The sequence below is a fragment of the Aplysia californica genome, unplaced genomic scaffold, assembly GCF_000002075.1.
Source record: "Aplysia californica isolate F4 #8 unplaced genomic scaffold, AplCal3.0 scaffold00099, whole genome shotgun sequence".
Taxonomy (NCBI): Eukaryota; Metazoa; Mollusca; class Gastropoda; order Aplysiida; family Aplysiidae; genus Aplysia; species Aplysia californica.
Genome location: NW_004797369.1, coordinates 873,212 through 891,716, shown reverse-complemented (window position 1 = coordinate 891,716; position 18,505 = coordinate 873,212). Strand labels below are relative to the sequence as shown.

The window sequence follows — 18,505 nt, the reverse complement described above, 5'->3', positions numbered from 1 at the left end:
TAGTGAGTACAGTGCGAGGATGCTCCATCACCCACACCAGCGCATTAATCTATCGCCGCTTTTTGCATTTACCCTCCGGGAACGCGGTAGGCCTCCAATGCCGAGGCCAATCGTCCTGGATATACGGCCTCCCCTGAGAAGGCCTAGGTTCAAACTAAAGCAAAAACAACGGCCGTATGTTAGTCTTGTCAGCGCGGTTACATGTAGTTGTGTAAGGGTTAGAAAGACTTGCTCGTCCGAGTGTTTGGTGTGAACGGGCAGTCCCAGGCCTCGGACAAGGATTGTTTTGAAAGTAACAGCGGAACTACGAATATTATCGATTATTTGTATGTGCCAAATTGTAACAGTTACCAGGCTATCATCGTAGAATTCTGAGTATGGGCAAAGATCACACACAACTTGGGGCGAGTCAACTACTAAATGCGGCATCAATATTTCGGGAAATAGTGCCCAGAGTTCAAACTGACAAAAAGTTCAACGGGTGCTTCCCATGATAAAGGAGAAGACAGTAAGGTTTTAGAAAAATCCCACACAACAGCAGACTGGGACAAAAAAATCGGGATACACGCAATCGAAATCGGGAAAATCGGGATGCTTGAGATTTGGGGCAAAAAATCGGGATATCCCGACTAAATCGGGATGAGTGGCAGGTCTGCCTCTCACACTGAAAACCCCAAAACAAAACAAAAATAAAACCATAGAAAGCAACTGAATAACACCCCCCCCCCATAAAAAAATAAAAATAAAAAACCCTGTATAAGAGTCAGTCAGCTCAAACCTGCTGGTTGGCCTGAGGGGAGCCAGAGCCCTGGTTGAAGTTGCCATGTCCAGCAGACGGGTCCTGTTGCGGAGGGCTGCCCCAGATGTTGGCCAGAGACTGCAGAGACGACCAGCCGCTTGACGCAGAATTGGTCAGCGTGCTCCAGAAGCCCTGAGACGGAAGCAGAGGGGAGGGTCTTTTAAGGGATAAATACTAAACTTCCCTTCCCTGCAAACGCGTAGAGCCCCCATCATCGCAAGACAATGCAAAGTGCCTTTTAACAGTCTTGCGACTTTTTCAAAGACCAATCAGGCACACCCAACTTTATAACATCTGATTACATAACAACAAACAAAATTTCATCAAGTGGGGCTGCTTTTGGTGCTGTGTATGTGAAGAGACTCTCGTCTCAAAGTGCTTAAAAGGAAAGAATTGCTGATGGTAGGCCAATACACTTAAAACTTAGCTACAAAATTAAAACATTACAAATTTGGACATAATAACAAAATTGAAAACAGAGGTATAAAAGAGATCTGTCTGAAAAATAAAAACCCTAACTTTACGTCATTTGATAAAAAGCGTAAGTCTAACCTGATCAAGTTTAAGAAAGTAAAAAAATGTAGATGTTTTATGCCATCGACAAAATTTGGATCATTTACGAAGCTGGCTTCAGACCCTGCCTGTCAAGGGGGCCAACCTGGGCGGAGATAAATGTAGTATCCCAGCAGAAAGACAGATGCTCAATACGAATTCCTCCCCACTCAGAAATCGAACTTGGGTCTCCTGGGTGCGACAGTGAAGAGTCTAACTGCTACACAACAGACGACGTATAAAACTATTGAAATATATATTTTAAAATGGTGTGGGAGTGCAAAATATTGTATGCAACAACAACAATAATAATAATAATCTGTACAAATTGCCCTTCCACTTGCACCAGAAAGGGCAATGGATAAAAAATCTAGAATGCATACAGAGTTAACAGAAAATCAGAACAACTGAAAGGAGATGAATGATAATGATGAGAATGTAGGTCACCCTTACTATCCAAGCCTCTTGACTTGCAGGGCCAGACCCTGTGGTGACCATGACCCCGTGGGGGGTCATTTCTGTAGCATGTTTAACTCTCTATGGGGTCAACCCACTGGTCCGGGGCCGCCCATGACCACACACCCGGTCAACCCACAACAGGGTGCAGGGGTGGTCACAACATGCACTTTACCAATATTTCCAGCTCTCTCATGGGATGATATCCCCCATCATATGAAAGGGCAAAAAAAGCTTGCAAAAAAGAGGGCACTTAATGAAAAATATTCAAACCAGACATGACCTGCCATGGGCGGGATACATGTAAAAAATTGGATTATAAGCAAGTTTGATTGAGGTTCTTTGAGGAGTAGAAAAAACCCCCATAAAAGACCTCCAAATTTAATACAGTATATGAGAGGCCTGAACATTTCGTCCTGCTGTTAGTCAGAGTGTGTTTCACAGAAGTAGTTGACACAATCTGGTCATATTTACAGCATTATGTCCACACAATTACAGCACTCTGTTGACACAATTTGGTTACACTAAAGGTGCCACAGACGCAGCTAGTTTACGTTTAGACTGCTATCGACACAGTTTGTTCATCTTGACCACAGCAACTCACGTTGGGGCTGGTGACGTTGTCCGTGTTGGTAGACCAGGAGTTGTGCTCCATAGGGTTGCAGTCGTTGTCCCACAGGCTGTCGTGGCGGATCAGAGGGGTGTCGAACCCAGGCCACAGCTCACCTGGTGCCAATGAGAGATGAGAACAAGCACAAAGGTAAACCCCGACACATAACCGACCAAAATGAAAACATTCATCAGGAAAACTGAGTTACAGTATGGAACATCAAAGCAAAGTGCTTGTCAACCATTTCATAGCCAGCACCCACTTTTCTCACTTTTAAGAGGATAACGCTTTTGCACTCCCCACAGACATCTATTTCCAAACAGATAATTTATCACTACCTGTCCCTACTCAGGTGATCCCAATTGCCCATCAAAATCACCAAATTACCCTATGGTGGGCAATATCGCCCAGACTGGCAAGGACTCGATTAGCTGTACTACTACTAATAATCTACGTCATACAACTCACCAAAATATTTTTGTAGCCTCAAATATTTTTAAAACCCACGAACAAAAAAATAGTTCAAACTCATTTGCCTATAACCAAAGACAATTATTTATCCCCTGAGAGACAGGATGTTTGTCTGCTCCATCACCACTGAAAAGAGTTGAAATGAATCTTACTGACCAAGATTTGTACTTACAAGCCATCTAACACCCAACAGTGAGTCGTAACTGAACAAGAACACAATATTCTCAAAAAAGGAAGGGAAGTGACAAGAGATGGTAAACAAAGTTGAATCTGCTCTAAAGACCACCTGTCCATGATAACCAACTGGACAAAAGACCACTTAAACTTCCCACCTGCCTTTTTAGTGTATTATAATAACACTGTCCAAGATGTTCATCTGTCTCAAAATAACCACTTTTCTTCTTGACGATGAGTTGCTGTCTTGGACAATTTCGACTGAACCACAAAGTGCAATCAAATGCGACAACCATGAGACAAAATACAAATACAAATACAAGCCAAAACTTAGACGCAAAAACATAATTCTGCCCAGAATGTTAAAGGCATGCTGAACCTTACTACTGTTCACAAAAAGCAACAGCTACCTTTGGTTTTAGTTTTAGAAAGAATTTTATGGCACTTGAAACACAATAAGATTATATAAGTGCCAAAGATAAGAGGTGTTACAAGAGAGTAACAAGCACAAAAAAAGGAAAAGAGATAAGGACAATAACATGTTCGATAGGAAAGAAAGAGAAAACCACACCCGAGCAACTGCTAAAAACCTGCACACCAAACTCAACCGAGGTAAAGCAACAACTATCATCAATAAGAGACGCAAAGACTCTTGACATGTGAACTGACCTTTGTTGACCTTCTGCTGATGTTCCCACAGGCGACGTCTTCTCTCCACCTGCAGCTGCTGCATGATGGTCAACTGCTGCTGAGGAGGCTGGCTGCTCAGGCCGTCCTGTGCCGAGCCCTGGTACATCGAGTACATAGATGGAGGAACCTCGCCTGTTGGAACAATTAGGAAATCATCATCACATCTGGAGTTTCAACAGCAAAAGAGTCAGAATTGGACCAAAAATAACTTATTCGGATGTGAGCGGATGAGTGATGGGAAAAGACCAGGACAATATGTGTCATGGCGTGGTGGAATCAGGCACTAGTAAATTTTTGGGACATGAGTCATTGCTATCACCTTAAAAGTTGTTCATTTGCCTTGCATTGGATGAAAAAAATATCCATTTATCTAGAATAAAAGTCAAGATATTGGCTAATGAAGGAGGTGGGGGCCACATGGTTCCAGGGGTAAATCTAGTGAGAAAATGGCCGCCAAAGATGAGTTATTTCCTTAGCCCAAGAGTCCGTGTAAATTGAAAAATTACATTTTTTGGCCTTTAATCGACCCGTTTCAGTAAAATCCAACCAGAAAAGTGTTCTGTAATGGGCATGAAAGGTGGTATGCCAAAAAACCAAAAATTCTATAAAAAACTCTTAATGTGCGGGAAAATGCCAGTTTTTTCACTTTGACTATTTTGACCAGCGCCTGATTTCACAATGCTGCCTCACATATAAGATTTTATAAAGACAATTCTAGAAGAGAAACGGGCAGCCAACCAACCATAAAAATGCCAATGTCTTGTTTCAGACCTGGCACATAAAAATTAGTTTTTGAGCTATAGTTTTAGTGTTTTGCGGCATTTGCAACACAATAGGTCATATAAGTGCCGAAGATTAGAGGTATTACAAGAGTTTTTAAAAAAACGAAAGGAGGAAAGATAAGGAAGAAAGATGTTTCATATGAAAGAAGAAGCAAACCACCTACCAACCACTCACAAAGAAAAAGAGTTTTGATTTCAAGGGGGAATACAAACAAGCGGAAACATGTATGGCAGCCATTTAGATGGACCTGAAATTGCAAAACTGTGAGTTAAAGACAAGGCAACACAACCACTGTGCGCCAAGCCCTGACACACTGAGAACATATATCTTAGGAGGAGGCACCTAGCCTGTCAGAACCAATGCAACTATAATTAAACACATTTCAATTTCACGAGAATATAGTAACACAAGTATAAATGAGGGCCATGCAAATGAACCTGGACTTTCAAAACTGAACGAAATGTGAACAAAAGAAACGACAGCAGTTGCAAAATCTGACATTCACTCCTTCAGGAAACAAAAAAAATCCAAAAATTGCATACAAAATGAATTTTCTTCTCCAAATATGGAATCCCTATGGCTATAACAATGTTACTATGGCAGCTACAAATAGAATGCATTTTTAAAAAGAAGTTTGTAATAGACTAAGAAAGAGAAAGAGCAACCCATTACATCTTATGTCTTAGCTTTAATCAACCTGACAAAAATAACATTTCAAATTCATGAAGCACTCATTTCAGACGGGCTTCACAGAACTATTATTACATTTTAGTTACAATAGGACAACACATCATCGACTTATTCTGAACCGCAGAAAGGACAACAGCCTCAAGAAAATGCTTACCTGGACTTCCATAGCCGTACCCGTCCAATCCTCTGTGTCCAGACATGCCAAAGCCAGAGGGACCTCCACTCTCAGAGATAGAATGCAGGCCATAGCTGAAGGAGGAAAAATGTGTGTTTAATTGAGAAAAAGGATATACTAACTACCTGTACTGTGCCCAATACTTTTTGATTTCCACAACATGACAACTGCATCTATGTTTCGAAAGTTATACTCTTACAATATGAACTGGAATTGGAGGGGGGGCTACCTAAGACAGTTCATAATAGATCAAAATTAAAACATAAACAACTCAATGCCCCCCACCCACCATATTTCTCACTGCTACACTCCGTTTCAATGTGTATCTTTTAAGAAAAAATTGCTGAAACAAATACAGCCGCAGTAATAACAGAATTCTGATTTAGGAAACCGCTGGGGCTGTGGGAAAGGTACGCAACAGAAACAGAACTTTGACAAAATATACAGCATGGGTAGGCAGTGAGTTATGACAGATTCTACTATGACATTAAAAGGTGAACCCCCCCCCCCCCAGATAAAAACAGGTTTACTACTAATTGAGCAACTTAGATATAAACAAATCAACAGAAAAAAAACCCTAAACACCACTGATCAAACAAACAAATAAAAACCACAACAAATGAGGGGAGTCCCCGCTCACCTGGCGTCCCCTGACGTAGAAGGAGGCAGACCCGAGGCCCAGGTGGAGGGAGGGCTGCTCTGGGCGGGGGCCAGCCCAGGAACAATGCCCGGCAGCCCGTTCTCCGAGAAGGGTCTGAACCCGGCCGAAGCGTACCGTGAGTTGTGGACGTCCAGCGGGCTGCCAACCACACTGGTGGCCTGGGAGGCTGGAGCCGTGCCACTCGCACCAGGGAGCATTGGACCCGAACCCAGACTCATGGCAGCAGAGGAGGAGGAGGATCCACGGGGGTTGAGGGATTCGGGCGGTGGCGTTGTTGGGGCCGAGGTCATGTTTGTGCTGCTGCTCACGATGCTGCTGTAGCTGGAGTTGCTGCGGCTGCTGACACCACTGCCCGGTGCGTACGACAAGCGGTCCGGGGTGAAGCCAAAAGTTGAAGAGCCCAGAACTGAACCCGACCCAAACCCGCTCAGAGCAGATGGGGAGGAGGTGCTGTTGAGGCTTGATGCGGTTGACGCATTGACAGAGTTAGAACCCCCGGTCCCACCAGCAACACGGTTATGCTTCTGAGCAAACGTCTCCGTCTGTATGGACAGCTCACTGAGGTCACCTGCAAAGGACATAGGTATTGGAGAGGGACCAGGTAAGAAAAACAAAATATAAAAAATACTAATTAACAGAATTTATTAGGACTAAAGAGCCTTCATATCATCTTACACTAACCGAGGAAGTCAACAAAAACACTCAGGCAAATTTGTTGCCAGCAACTACAAGCATTATGTAAACTTGTCAGAGATGTATGGTAAAGCAAAAGTCAAAGTGACACCGTCTTAATCATTAGTTCAGTCTAAAAGTGCACACAATTCTCTACATCACCCTTTTTACTCTTAGTACCTGTTGTGTATTCCCAAGGTATTAGTTTTTTTTCTATTGGACCAATATCTAGACTTGCTCTATGAATCGCTGTCATAACAATAATCGAGCAAAACAGGAAACCTCAGCTAGGGTCTATAATAGAGCTTGCACTTATCTATTTGTTGCAAAAGACGCTTTAGCTTGAATGTTACATGACAGTGGACAGCAGGAACCAAAGCATACACCTGCAGTAAAGCATCAGACCTGCAGGAGGAATGCCCTAAAGTGAAATAAATGCAAAGGTTGACATTCCTCATACAAAAATGAAGTAAAGTTGTGAATTCATAGAGGACATCATGCACTTAGGAAAAGTCACCAGCTTCAACCGTGTGCAAAGGAAATGAATACTTTTTAAATATCGGGATAATCACATGTATATAATGGATTAAATGAGAACAGTTACAAAATAAATATTGTCAAAATTGCTCTTACGACCATCTATCCAAGACAACCACCTGTACAAACAACAACTTCCCACTTCTCCATTAGCGTCTTTTCTTAACTCTAATGACACTCTCTAATTTACACTTTGACATTGAGAAGTTCCATAAACATTTCACTTTGGTTTCCATCAACAATCTGTTAAAATCTTTTTAAAAAAGGGCACAGGAAAGGAAAGGTGTGGGATGGGAATGGGTTTAGGAAAAACAACAACAGATATAAAAATCTTGTACTGCCTGCACAAGCAGGGTACAAGTTCAATTTGAAGAAAAATGGAAATTAAACCAACCATTACTCATTTTTCAGGGAAAAAGCAAAGGGGGGAGGGTGGACGAATGAGTTTCTTTGAATTCTTCTGCATGGGCATTCTCTATTTAATGGTGCTGAATATTTTCACTTCACATTCTGATAAACAATATGCTTTTTACTGTCAATTTAAAAGGCAAAAATAAAATTATACCGTCAGTGCCGCTGTTGGCCTAAGTTAATAAGAATTTCCGTTTCCACTACAATGGACAATGATTAATAAGAAACAGATACAAAGCAAAGAAACCAAAGAAGCAAAATGCTGACCCAAATGCAAAGAGAAAATAGCAAGCTTGGCAGATGAGGACTTAAGTAAGAGCAGTGAAATGTACAAGAAGTGCATATTACAATGAAACATTCTAGCATGGTCTGGGAAAATGATGGATTGGGGGAAGCAAAATAATATTCAAAATAGTTATGTGACTACTAAGAGTAAGTAAAATATGTCCACTTCAAATTTCACCTTCATAATCTTTTCCCAAAAGTCCAGTTGACTACTAAGATAATCATTTTACATTAAAAGAGACAAGGCGAGTGTGTGTGTGTGTGAGTGTGTGTGTGTGTGTGTTGGTGAGTGTGTGTGTGTGTGTTGGTGAGTGTGTGTGTGTGTGTTGGTGAGTGTGTGTGTGTGTGTTGGTGAGTGTGAGTGTGCATGAGGGTGTTTGAAAGAGAACAAGCATGATAGGGATAACGAAACAAAAGCCAACCACAAGAACCACACACTTTCTCAAAGCAGAACAGAAAGAACACCGGCAGAATTTGAAATTCTTTCCTTCCCTTGAGTAAAGTAAAAGAAAAGCCTATCGGTATGATAATCTAAAGTGCCTGTAACTCTTTACTTAAGTACACTTTGTACAAAATAGTTCTGAGACGATAAGTGGCGTTCTCCAACCATCCAAAAAAATTATGTTTATTTGACATATCATTATTAATACTATTTCCAGGTTAAGCGATCTCATTGGCTCCATAATTTAATGTACATTTTTGACAAGTCCTTCTGGTCCACAACTGGGGAAAATCTAATCTTCTGAAAACTGCATTCTCCAATACCTCAACATTACATAAAGCAAGATAAATAATAGCACTGTCTTAATTCATCTCCAGTTTATACTAAATATTGGACTTTTTACACTTTAGACACAATTTTCGAAATCAAGGAATTTTAAACTCAATACTTGTTACTAATTTGGTTTTGACAAAAATCAAAGACTTTTAAGGAAGGGTGTGAACCCTGAGAATCGAGCCACCTTTTCCCAAACTCCAAATCACAGAAAAACAGTAAAAGACAAAGCTGGCAACTTCTATCGGAAGGACAGACTCAATTGTTTCGTGACGAGGTGAAATCAGGTACTTGCCAATTCTTGGGCATACAGTGTAATTAATATCATCTTAAAGCTTGTTCATTTGTCTTGCATTGGGTGAAAAAAACCCCCCATATCTTTAATAGAACTTGAAATATCTGTGATTGAAGGAGGTAGGTTTCCCCCCGGTGTGAGAGGTAAAATTTGTGAGAAAATGGTAAACAAAATTTGGTGTCTTCCCTGAAAATATAAACATTAGGCACACAGAAATTACTATGACGAGGAACAGGGACGAAGAAATTTGGCGCTAAATAATTAATGACAATATACAAAAATGCTGGATTTTATTAATCAACATAACATAGACATGTATAGTTGTCATCTTCCCATCTCCTGTATCCATGAAATGTCGTTCATTCTCATTCACAAGCAAAGAGAGAGAAGCCGGTGCAAAATAAACACAATCCACAGCCAACACATACACAAAGCATCGACTACAACGATGAAAGCAATTATAACGTGTGATCGGAGAAGGAAGGTAGAAGTAAAGATGGGGGGGGGGGGAACCAAAACTACTGAAGGGATAAGGATAGAGGGAAACGGAAAAATGCAGACAAAATAATAGGGAGAACCAAATCATAAGCGCCACAGAAAAAAATAAAATTAAGATTTGACCTTTAAAAAATCCAAAACAAACAAAACAAAAAAAGGTACGCTTAGGAAGAAAAAAAAAGAAAATAAGAAGAGAGAGCTAACCGGGCATGAACTCATGATCAAACTGAACGGGCTCATCCCAGATTGGGGGTGGAGACTCTCTGCCCGTGTCAGATGAGCCATCCGTGGCGCCGTCAGCCAACGAGGGGAATGATGCAACTGGGGAGTCACCTAGCACGACAGCCAACAAGAAAGGAACAGACTTGGTTGGTAACCCAAAACTGACCATACGTAAGCATTACGACACAAACATTTGCAAGCAACTACGAAGTTTGTCAGCCAGAAAAAAATGTCGCCCTCATCCACCATAAAAATAAATCCATTATGGGACCAGGCGAAAAATGGCTGGAAATTGTTATAGGAAAGTTTTTAAAAAATGAAAAAAAGTAAAATGATGGAAAAGAGAAAGGCTAAAAAGGTTGTTTTTTTTGGTTGTCTGCCACAGATTCACCTCACTCAGAATAGCAGAATAAGGAATGAGGAGAAAAAAGGCTGAATTCCAGTTACAGAAATTTTGAAAGAATGAAAAAAAAAAAAAAGAGACAATCCAAAGAAATAAGCATGTCCCTTATCAAATTCATATCCAAACAAAACGCACAAAAACCGAGACTTTTGTTTCCTGACTAGGAGGAAAAAAACTAAATACAAAAAAACCAACCTTCCATGCCCTTTCATTCAAACCATTTCACACACAACGGTAATACTTTCTGACTTTCAACAAAACATTTTCAATGTGAGCAACCCCCCAAAAAAAAACCCTGTACACTTCACACCCATATATCCAACAACCCGAAAAAAACAAAATGTTGATTTCGTTAACCCCTGATCTAATCCTTCATCTTTGTTCTTTTATCAAATGTGTAATCCTTTATTGATGTTCTTTGGTCTAATATGTAATCCTTCATCAATGTTCTTTGAATATGATTACTAATTTTTCTAGTTCACTTCTTCTTGAACCAGAGAACTACAACTAACTTCTCTAAAAGTTGATCTTAAACAATTATAATAACTGATTGTATTTTCAGCAGTTATGCATATATATATATTTTAGAACAAAAAAAGGTCAACTAACAACATCCTGATCACTTTCCCAACTTTTCCATCAAAAAGTTAACACGTCAGCGGCAGGTAACAACCTCAATCCTAAGGCAACAGAATGCTTTTTGTCAAACATATCTCCATTGTAAATCACTCTGAGTTTTTAGAAAGGAACATTATAAGTAGACAGCAGATAGAAAGGAACAAAACAGATAAATTAGGGAGTATTTAAAGAAAAAATAGAATTGCTGAAGACAATTAGAATGCAAAGCATAAAATACTTAGGATTACAAAATATAAAAATACAAAAACCTGATGCTCAATATGTGAACGAACTAATTTATATCGCAAACTTTCAGCAGTACAACATTTTCATGCAAAAGTGAACATTGAAAATGATAAAGATTTTTAACTCAACCCCCCCCCCACACACACACACACCACCACCATCACTTAGAAAGGTGGCATGAGATTCTTTAAAAAACACCAAACAATAATAACTACAAAACAAAGATGTGCACAAAAATTCCCCTCGAAAGTGATCATTATCAAGAAAACTGACCAACAGGAGTGAAAATAAAAAGACACAGCAAAGAACACTGAAAGAAAGTTTACAGGGAAAAGGGGGACAATTCCAATCTCTCATGTTAGCAACACAGTAGAGGCGGGCAAGAATGTATTCCTTGTTTTGCCTAATGATCGGATCTGTACACAAGATATAAGAAAAAGTTAAATTCCCCATCTTTCACTTTCCAACTCCTGCTTACACTATAACATTTACATAACTTACAGTCACAGAATAAATTTTAAAAACCCCAAAACAATTGCTCAAATATTTTTATTATCTATGACTAAACCCAGAACCTGCAATGTAATGGGAAGGCAATAAGCCCATCCTTTTACACAAATCAACCTGTTAACTACACTTCAAGTTTGCCCACCTCTAGGACACACAGTACACACATGCAAGACTGGCCTACAGAACACCAAGACAAAGGCTAATTACAACATAAAGACACAACAAATCTCAGCTCTAATATGGAATATCTGTCTACATCAAAAGATGCTAAAGACGTGCAACATAAATAGAAACAGGATACAACAGTCGAAAGAAAAACAAAAGAAGAATAAAATTTTTAAAAATTTTTAAAAAGAGTAAAAGGTGACTACCCATACAGAACAATTGTAGCAACACACCTTCCAACCACAACAAAAAAGAAAAACAAATTCAATGTAAACACACGCTGAAATGCCACACAAAAATCTCACCTTTCTGAGCCGGTTTCTTTGATCTTTTGGGCCGTTTGTGAGAATCACTCTCTGCGCGCTCCTTCTCCGTGGGCAGGCAGTAGGGCAGCTCAATGGTACTGAACACAAAGAAATGGAAAGGCTGAAGTACAAAATACACAATTTATTTACAGGTGCAGTCGAAACTGCTCTAACGGCCTCTTGTCCAAGACAATCACCTGTACTAACATGACGACTCCCACCCCCTGCGTTTTCAATATCATAATTACACCGTCCAAGTTGTCCATCAAAGACAACAACTTTTCTTCTAAGCATAGTCACTTCACTTTAAAAAAACCCCCAAAAACTCAACGTTGTGTCGAGGTAGTGTAAAAAATTGTAGTTTAGTTTTAGTACCGAGTTCAAAGGCACGTGCAACATTATAAAGTCCTGAAAGTGCCAAAGAGAGTAACAAACACAAAAAGGAGGAGGAGAGATCAAGACGACAGATGTTTGATAGAAAAGAAGAAGCAAACCACACCAGAGCACCCACTAACCACCTGCAAAAATTGTAGAAAAACTGCAAAACAAATAAGTAAGAAATTTTTTGAGAAACTGTTTTGAATGTGACTCACTGGGCTAGTGTCTAACATATAATTTTTAAAAATCTCAAACTTGTAAAACCATGCGGTACATAAGTGTGACAATATGACGTTTAAAAAAAATCGGAACAATATTTCAGTCAGGACCCCAAAAGAAAAAACAGAGCTAAGAGTTCTCAACAGTCCTCTCACCTGGGCCTCATGATGTCCCCTCCAAAAGTCTCCTTGTTCACTCGAATCTTGCGGTGGGCTTTGGACTTGGAGGTGACTTCAAAGTTTGAATCATCATCAATAATGTCTCCGCCATGCGTGGCTACTACTAAGCGTTCTGTATGCTTGTGACCGTTCTTTCGCCATTTTCGGCCATTGGTAGTGGTTGTGGTTGTTGTAATTTCGGGAGTGGTGTCATTGCCGACGGAACTCTGAGAATTAAAAGTAAATAAAATGTCTACAAGAATCTGAAATTCCCTCACACCTTTCTCGCAGGTTTTTGTTCCCGCTGCATCGCATTACAATTTAATTAATTTTTTTAACATGACAAAAACATATTGTGAGTTGAAGGATATAAGTTACTATGATCACATTCCTTGTCTTGAGAAAAATAGAACTCTTGTTCATAAACACAACGGGAATCGTGATTGTGGCAAAACTACTGGGCACATGAATTTCATTAATGGACATGATGCAACAGCTTTTGAATGCCTCCGTAATGTTACTTTTGGCATTTTCACCAAAATGGACATGGTCACTTTGCACACTAAAACAAAAATCACTGGAAATCCTGATAAATAAAGTAATCTTTACATCTGCTTATCCAATGTTTAAAATACAAATTAAAGGAAAATTAGAGACCATTTCAATCCCCCATTACATCAATGGAAATCCCACAAATTTTTAGGATTACATGTTCTACTTACTATACTATGAAATGTGCAATAAGAGTCATACATCTTGGATTCTGGCACAATGCTGAATATTCATCCACTCCTCCCGTTCACAGCAACACAAAAGGGTGAAAGTAAATTTTGCCAGCCCATTCTAAAAATAAGTTGAAGAGGAGTCTTTCCCATATGAGATCACAGTGATCCAAATGTGGCCCCCGTTGCAAGTGAAGACCAAAGGTTTGCGCAGTAGTTCAAGTAAGATCAAATTAAGACTTAAGACAACTTGTAACAATAATAATAATGTATAAATCAGATGTTTAAAGAGTCAGAGCATATTCCCCCCCTTCTCCCAAATCTACACACAAATATAAACTAGATAATTTTGAACAATGCTTTTCAGTATTCACCAACATAAAGGGCCAAGGCAACAACACCCCCCCTCCAAAAAAAACAACAACAACAACAGCCCCACAATAACAAAATCAAAACAAACCTTATCCTCCACATCTCCACCAGAGGACTCTGTGGTAGTGGACGAGACGTCGTCAGCATCATCGGGTAAGTTGCTCTCCCTGCGGAAGAGTAGTCTGTCCTTGCTTTCTGGCTTATTCTTAGATTTGTTGCGCTTGGCACCACCTCTATGTTTGCCTGAAGAAAGATGAGGTGTTGACAAAGTTATTATCAGATTCAGTAGCCAGTAAAATGAATTTCAATGCTTGCTGTGCTTTAAAGAAAATTGAAATATGAGCCCCCTTCTCGAAAACCTCACAGTATGAACAGCCAACAAATCAGAACAGATGAACAGCATGAGGATCATATTGCTTAAGATAACCAACCAGCCAATGCACACAACTCATTTCGGTGTGCTTATAAAAATTTAACACAAACAAAAAAAAAGATCTGAAAGGCCAAAAAAGTTCCCATGCTGGATCATTTTGAAACATCTGAGCACTCACCAGATTTTGTCTCGAGCTTTATGTCCAGCTCCTCCAGGTCATCAGAGGGGTCCAGGGCTGAGCTGGTGAACTTGCTCATCGGGATGTCATCAAAATCGTCCATCATGGCCGTGCTGCTCTTCTTTGCCACGGCCTCTGCAGGTGGTGCCGGGTCTTTGTTCTCCTTCAGCTTGCGAGAACTGTGGTCGGTGCTGGCGCTGCCTCCACCACCACTGCTGCTGGTGTCGCCCGAGGCCTCCACCACGATCTGGCGCCTGTGGTTAAGCCGGCCTTTCCGGCCACGGTTGGAAAAGTGGTTAGAATTGTTGGGAATGGATTTCTCGGAGAGCACAGCTGTCGACTCCTGGGATGAGGAGGAAGCTGTGGTTGTCGAGCTGCCCGCGACCATCGTGTTTGAAGATGCGTCTAGGGCAGGGGGAGTTTTACTGGACGGTGCTGAAGAGACCCTCTGTACCGGGGTCGGAAGCGAGGTGCCCGCTTCTTTTAAAACAGGTTTTTCTTGTTGAGGAGGTGGGGCTTTCTTGGATGAGTTGAAATACTTAACCAAAGACATGGACTTTATCATTTTGATTAGGCTGCCGAGGAAGGTACGCCGGTTTCTGCTGCCGTTGGTAGAGGAAGTGCTGGTGGTTGCAGACATGGCAGCCAGGGTAGCTGCTGAAGCCTTCTGAATGTTGTTGCTGTGGTTCAGGTGATTATCTAGTCCGCCCGAATCTCTCAGTTCTGAGGCATGGCCATTCATATCACCTGCAGGTCTTCCATTAGCGCACTGGTTTGGAGCTGAAAAGAGTGAAAGACAAATAAAAATGTTATGCCAAAACTCCTGAGCATTTGTATAATGTGGTTAGAGAGAAGCACATAAAATGATAATGGCCACAAAGCACTAGTAGGAAAAAAGAAAGACAGACAAATAGAAACGACAAAGAGAAAGAAACAAAGTGCACCTTACAGCAGTACCCTCCAACCACCTGCATGTATCCACCAATAAATACAGGCAAAAACACATCTATCCATACAGTACACAGAGAAAGTAACACTTTCTATGAACATAAAGCTTGGCACTATGGCAAGGTCACGTGCTTATATTGCAATCAACTAACGATGTCAAGGATAATATAATAATAATAATAATAATAACAAAAAATTAAACATGCTCAATGTGCTTTACAACTATGTCAAAAAAGAACTAAAAAGGAATTACTTTTTGCACTTATTTTCAGGTGTAACAGAAGAATGTGTCAATTTAATCTCAATGCAGGAAGTGAGAGCAAACTTTCACAGAATCAAATCACACATTATTCAATGTTCCAATTGTTCAAACCGATTTTACTCGCGCATAAGGTCACAACTCACCGGAAAATCCAGCTTTTACAGCAGCTGCATTTGCTTGACTTGTCGAAGCCACGCCGCCTGCCGCCAGCCCAGTAATGGAGCGAAGGTCAAAGACCTTGCCCTTTTCGAAAGTCTGGGTGCCGTTGCTGACCTTGAGTTTGCGCCGGATGTACTCTGCCATGACCCTGTCTGACTCGAAATAGGCCAAAACCAGGATGCAGCAGACGATGAAAGCCATGAGGCAGACCACAAAGTAATAGAGCAATGGCTCCCAGCTGGGCCGAGGCAGGGCTGCCGAGCACTGGGACAAGAGGTCGTATGGCACCATGGCCTGAAGGGAATAGTTGGCCGCTGCTGCTGGAGGCCCCAGGCTCGTGTGAATGGTCAGCGAGCGCTGGATCTGTGACATTGTGAAGTCGGGGGTAAACCTGTGCGAGAAGAAAACAGAAAAAGAACTATCATAAAAAGTCTTATTTAAGTATAAAGCACATACTGATATATAAACAGGTACAGAGGAGCAAACTATCAAATCAGACTTCTGTAAGAACCAAGAAGAAATAAAAAGTGTTGAAGTATTTAGACAACACAATGAAAAAACATAACAATACAAAATACAAATTTCTTCATTTTTATCTTCCTTTTGTAGAGTCTACTTATGTCAACAAACACCCTTCAGCCATACTGTACCACAATTTTAGTTTTCTACAGAAACTAATTTCAAATTGTGTGATAACAGTATGTTTTCTTAATGCTGTGATGATGAAGGACATCACTAGAGCATACTGTGAAAATGGCAAAAATGCACAGCGCAGCTTTAAACATAGCCATATTCTCCTCATTAATATTCAAGAACATACCCCACAATTATAAACTTACGCAATGTTTATCTTCCGACTTGAATTAGGAGGCATTTCAAATCCTGAGCAGTCCAGCACTTTGAACCCATATCCTTCGCAGGGTAGGTCGTTGATGCTGAAACCGTGGATATAGAATGGCAGCTCTCCTGAATTTCTCAGAGTGAATGGGCGCCGCACTGTGAAGTTTGGCATGATATTCTTGTTGGCTTTCTTTTCAGATGCTGTGAGAAAGAATGAGAAAAAGCAATGGAATATTAGACTACGTAAATAAGGAAATTTGCAACACAAAGACAGTTGTCTAACTGAGGACAAGAAAACATATTCTTGGAGAGATGCTTTCTTTAATAAAAATGCTTAAAACTATACTTTAAATGTGGGAAAAACAAACAATAATGAAGCAATTCTTACCAGATGAAGCAAAACTTTGAATATAACTATTAAACGATTCTTTTAACATGTGGCATTCCTTTCTGTAATCTTTCAAGACATGAAAACTAGAAAAACACAATATGCACATTCCTTGTCAACAGTTCTTTGTCCAATTAAGCATCAGCCCATTTAGTCTTAACTACACACAAACTCACTATCACAATTCTTGAGATGTTTCTCAGTCATCTCAAAGGTCAGCGCAGAGTGCGACCCTGGCTTCTTGTTGTTGAATCTCATTTCACCTTTGCGACCTTGGCCTTGAACCACAACAGCATCTATTATGGTCAGGTTGTTTCTGTGAATGAAAAAAAATTAATTCTGAAACCAATCAAAACATGAGCAAAGCTTTTTATTTAGTTAGTTTAGGAAGAATTTTTATGATACTTGCAACACAAATAGGTCAGGACAGTGCAGAAGATTAACGGTGTAGCAAGAGAGTAACAAACAAACGAAGGAAGATAGATGAAAAGGATAGGTCTTTAATAGCAAAGAACGAGCAAATAAAGAGAAAAAATCAAGACAAATGCAATAAAAAATGGTCTTGAATGAACATTCAATAAATTCATGGTCAGTAGTTACCCATGGTAATGGACACAACTACGACTGACCTATCAGCTTCGTCTCACTATTATTCGAAAAACTGGTTTTGAAATTCATAGATTTTCTTAAGCATTGGCAAGTCTGTAAGAAACAACACTAGAAACAAAGAAAATGTCTTTTCCTACTGTAGCCTACATGAATACAGACTTCCATACTCAGGCCCTCAAAAACATATGTACATTTTTTATGTCCTGGTTAGCAACTATGAAATAGTGAATAACTCACAAAGTCTAGTAAAGTCCTCAGTGCTTTTGGAATGGAACAGAAAATTGTGAACACAAGAAGAGCTGCTGGACCTCTACCACCACCAACAACACTTCCGCTTATCTATTTGCTGGAAGAATTACAGCCGGCCACAAAAGATAAACAAAGTATAATTAAATACTACTCGCTGGATATTGAGGTTAAATCCCTGTTTATTTCTTATCCTCATCCTGGCAGGCAAATATCATAATTACCTACTCACATTCTCATTGTCAATCAACACCCCCCCCAAAAAAAAAAATGCGCCCCAAAACAACAAAATTCAATTCTGCATACCTGATCACAATCAGGGAAGATCTGGCAAGGTCATCTTTGGGCTGGAAGCCGACCTTGACCTTGATCTTGGTGCCTGGCTGCAACAAGGCTGCCAGGGTGTGCTTGTGGGGGATGACCCCGAGGGTGCTCTCCACCGTCTTGCGGTGCTGGGCTAGGTTGTTGGCCGACGCCGTGCCGCCACCCTTCTGCAGACACAACAGGGAATAACAGTTGAAGGAATAGGGTGGAGAAAAAGACAGTCTTACAAATTAAAATCAAACTGTCAAGACATAAAAGAATTTCTAACAACACAAAAGAAACATTTTCTGACAATTTTTTCTATCATTTAAAGGAAATTTTTTACC

At 40.3% G+C, this 18,505-nt stretch overlaps 1 protein-coding gene across 2 annotated transcripts in view; it reads right to left on the bottom strand.

Moving 5' to 3' along the window:
• The window catches only part of LOC101855009 (transmembrane protein 131), a 100,895-nt gene that overhangs the window by 8,826 nt on the left and 73,564 nt on the right, over positions 1-18,505 (bottom strand). The window contains exons 24-37 of one of the 2 annotated variants that reach the window (XM_005095267.3): positions 18,162-18,346; positions 17,177-17,316; positions 16,612-16,813; positions 15,757-16,163; positions 14,404-15,183; positions 13,941-14,095; positions 12,756-12,985; positions 12,004-12,101; positions 9,739-9,867; positions 6,041-6,629; positions 5,380-5,474; positions 3,732-3,884; positions 2,412-2,533; positions 779-931 (exon numbers count right to left, since the gene is read on the bottom strand). In XM_005095267.3, the coding sequence (XP_005095324.1) occupies positions 779-931; positions 2,412-2,533; positions 3,732-3,884; positions 5,380-5,474; positions 6,041-6,629; positions 9,739-9,867; positions 12,004-12,101; positions 12,756-12,985; positions 13,941-14,095; positions 14,404-15,183; positions 15,757-16,163; positions 16,612-16,813; positions 17,177-17,316; positions 18,162-18,346 (3,438 nt within the window). The remainder of the gene's footprint in view (positions 1-778; positions 932-2,411; positions 2,534-3,731; positions 3,885-5,379; positions 5,475-6,040; positions 6,630-9,738; positions 9,868-12,003; positions 12,102-12,755; positions 12,986-13,940; positions 14,096-14,403; positions 15,184-15,756; positions 16,164-16,611; positions 16,814-17,176; positions 17,317-18,161; positions 18,347-18,505) is intronic. The other variant, XM_005095268.3, reaches the window with a different exon arrangement.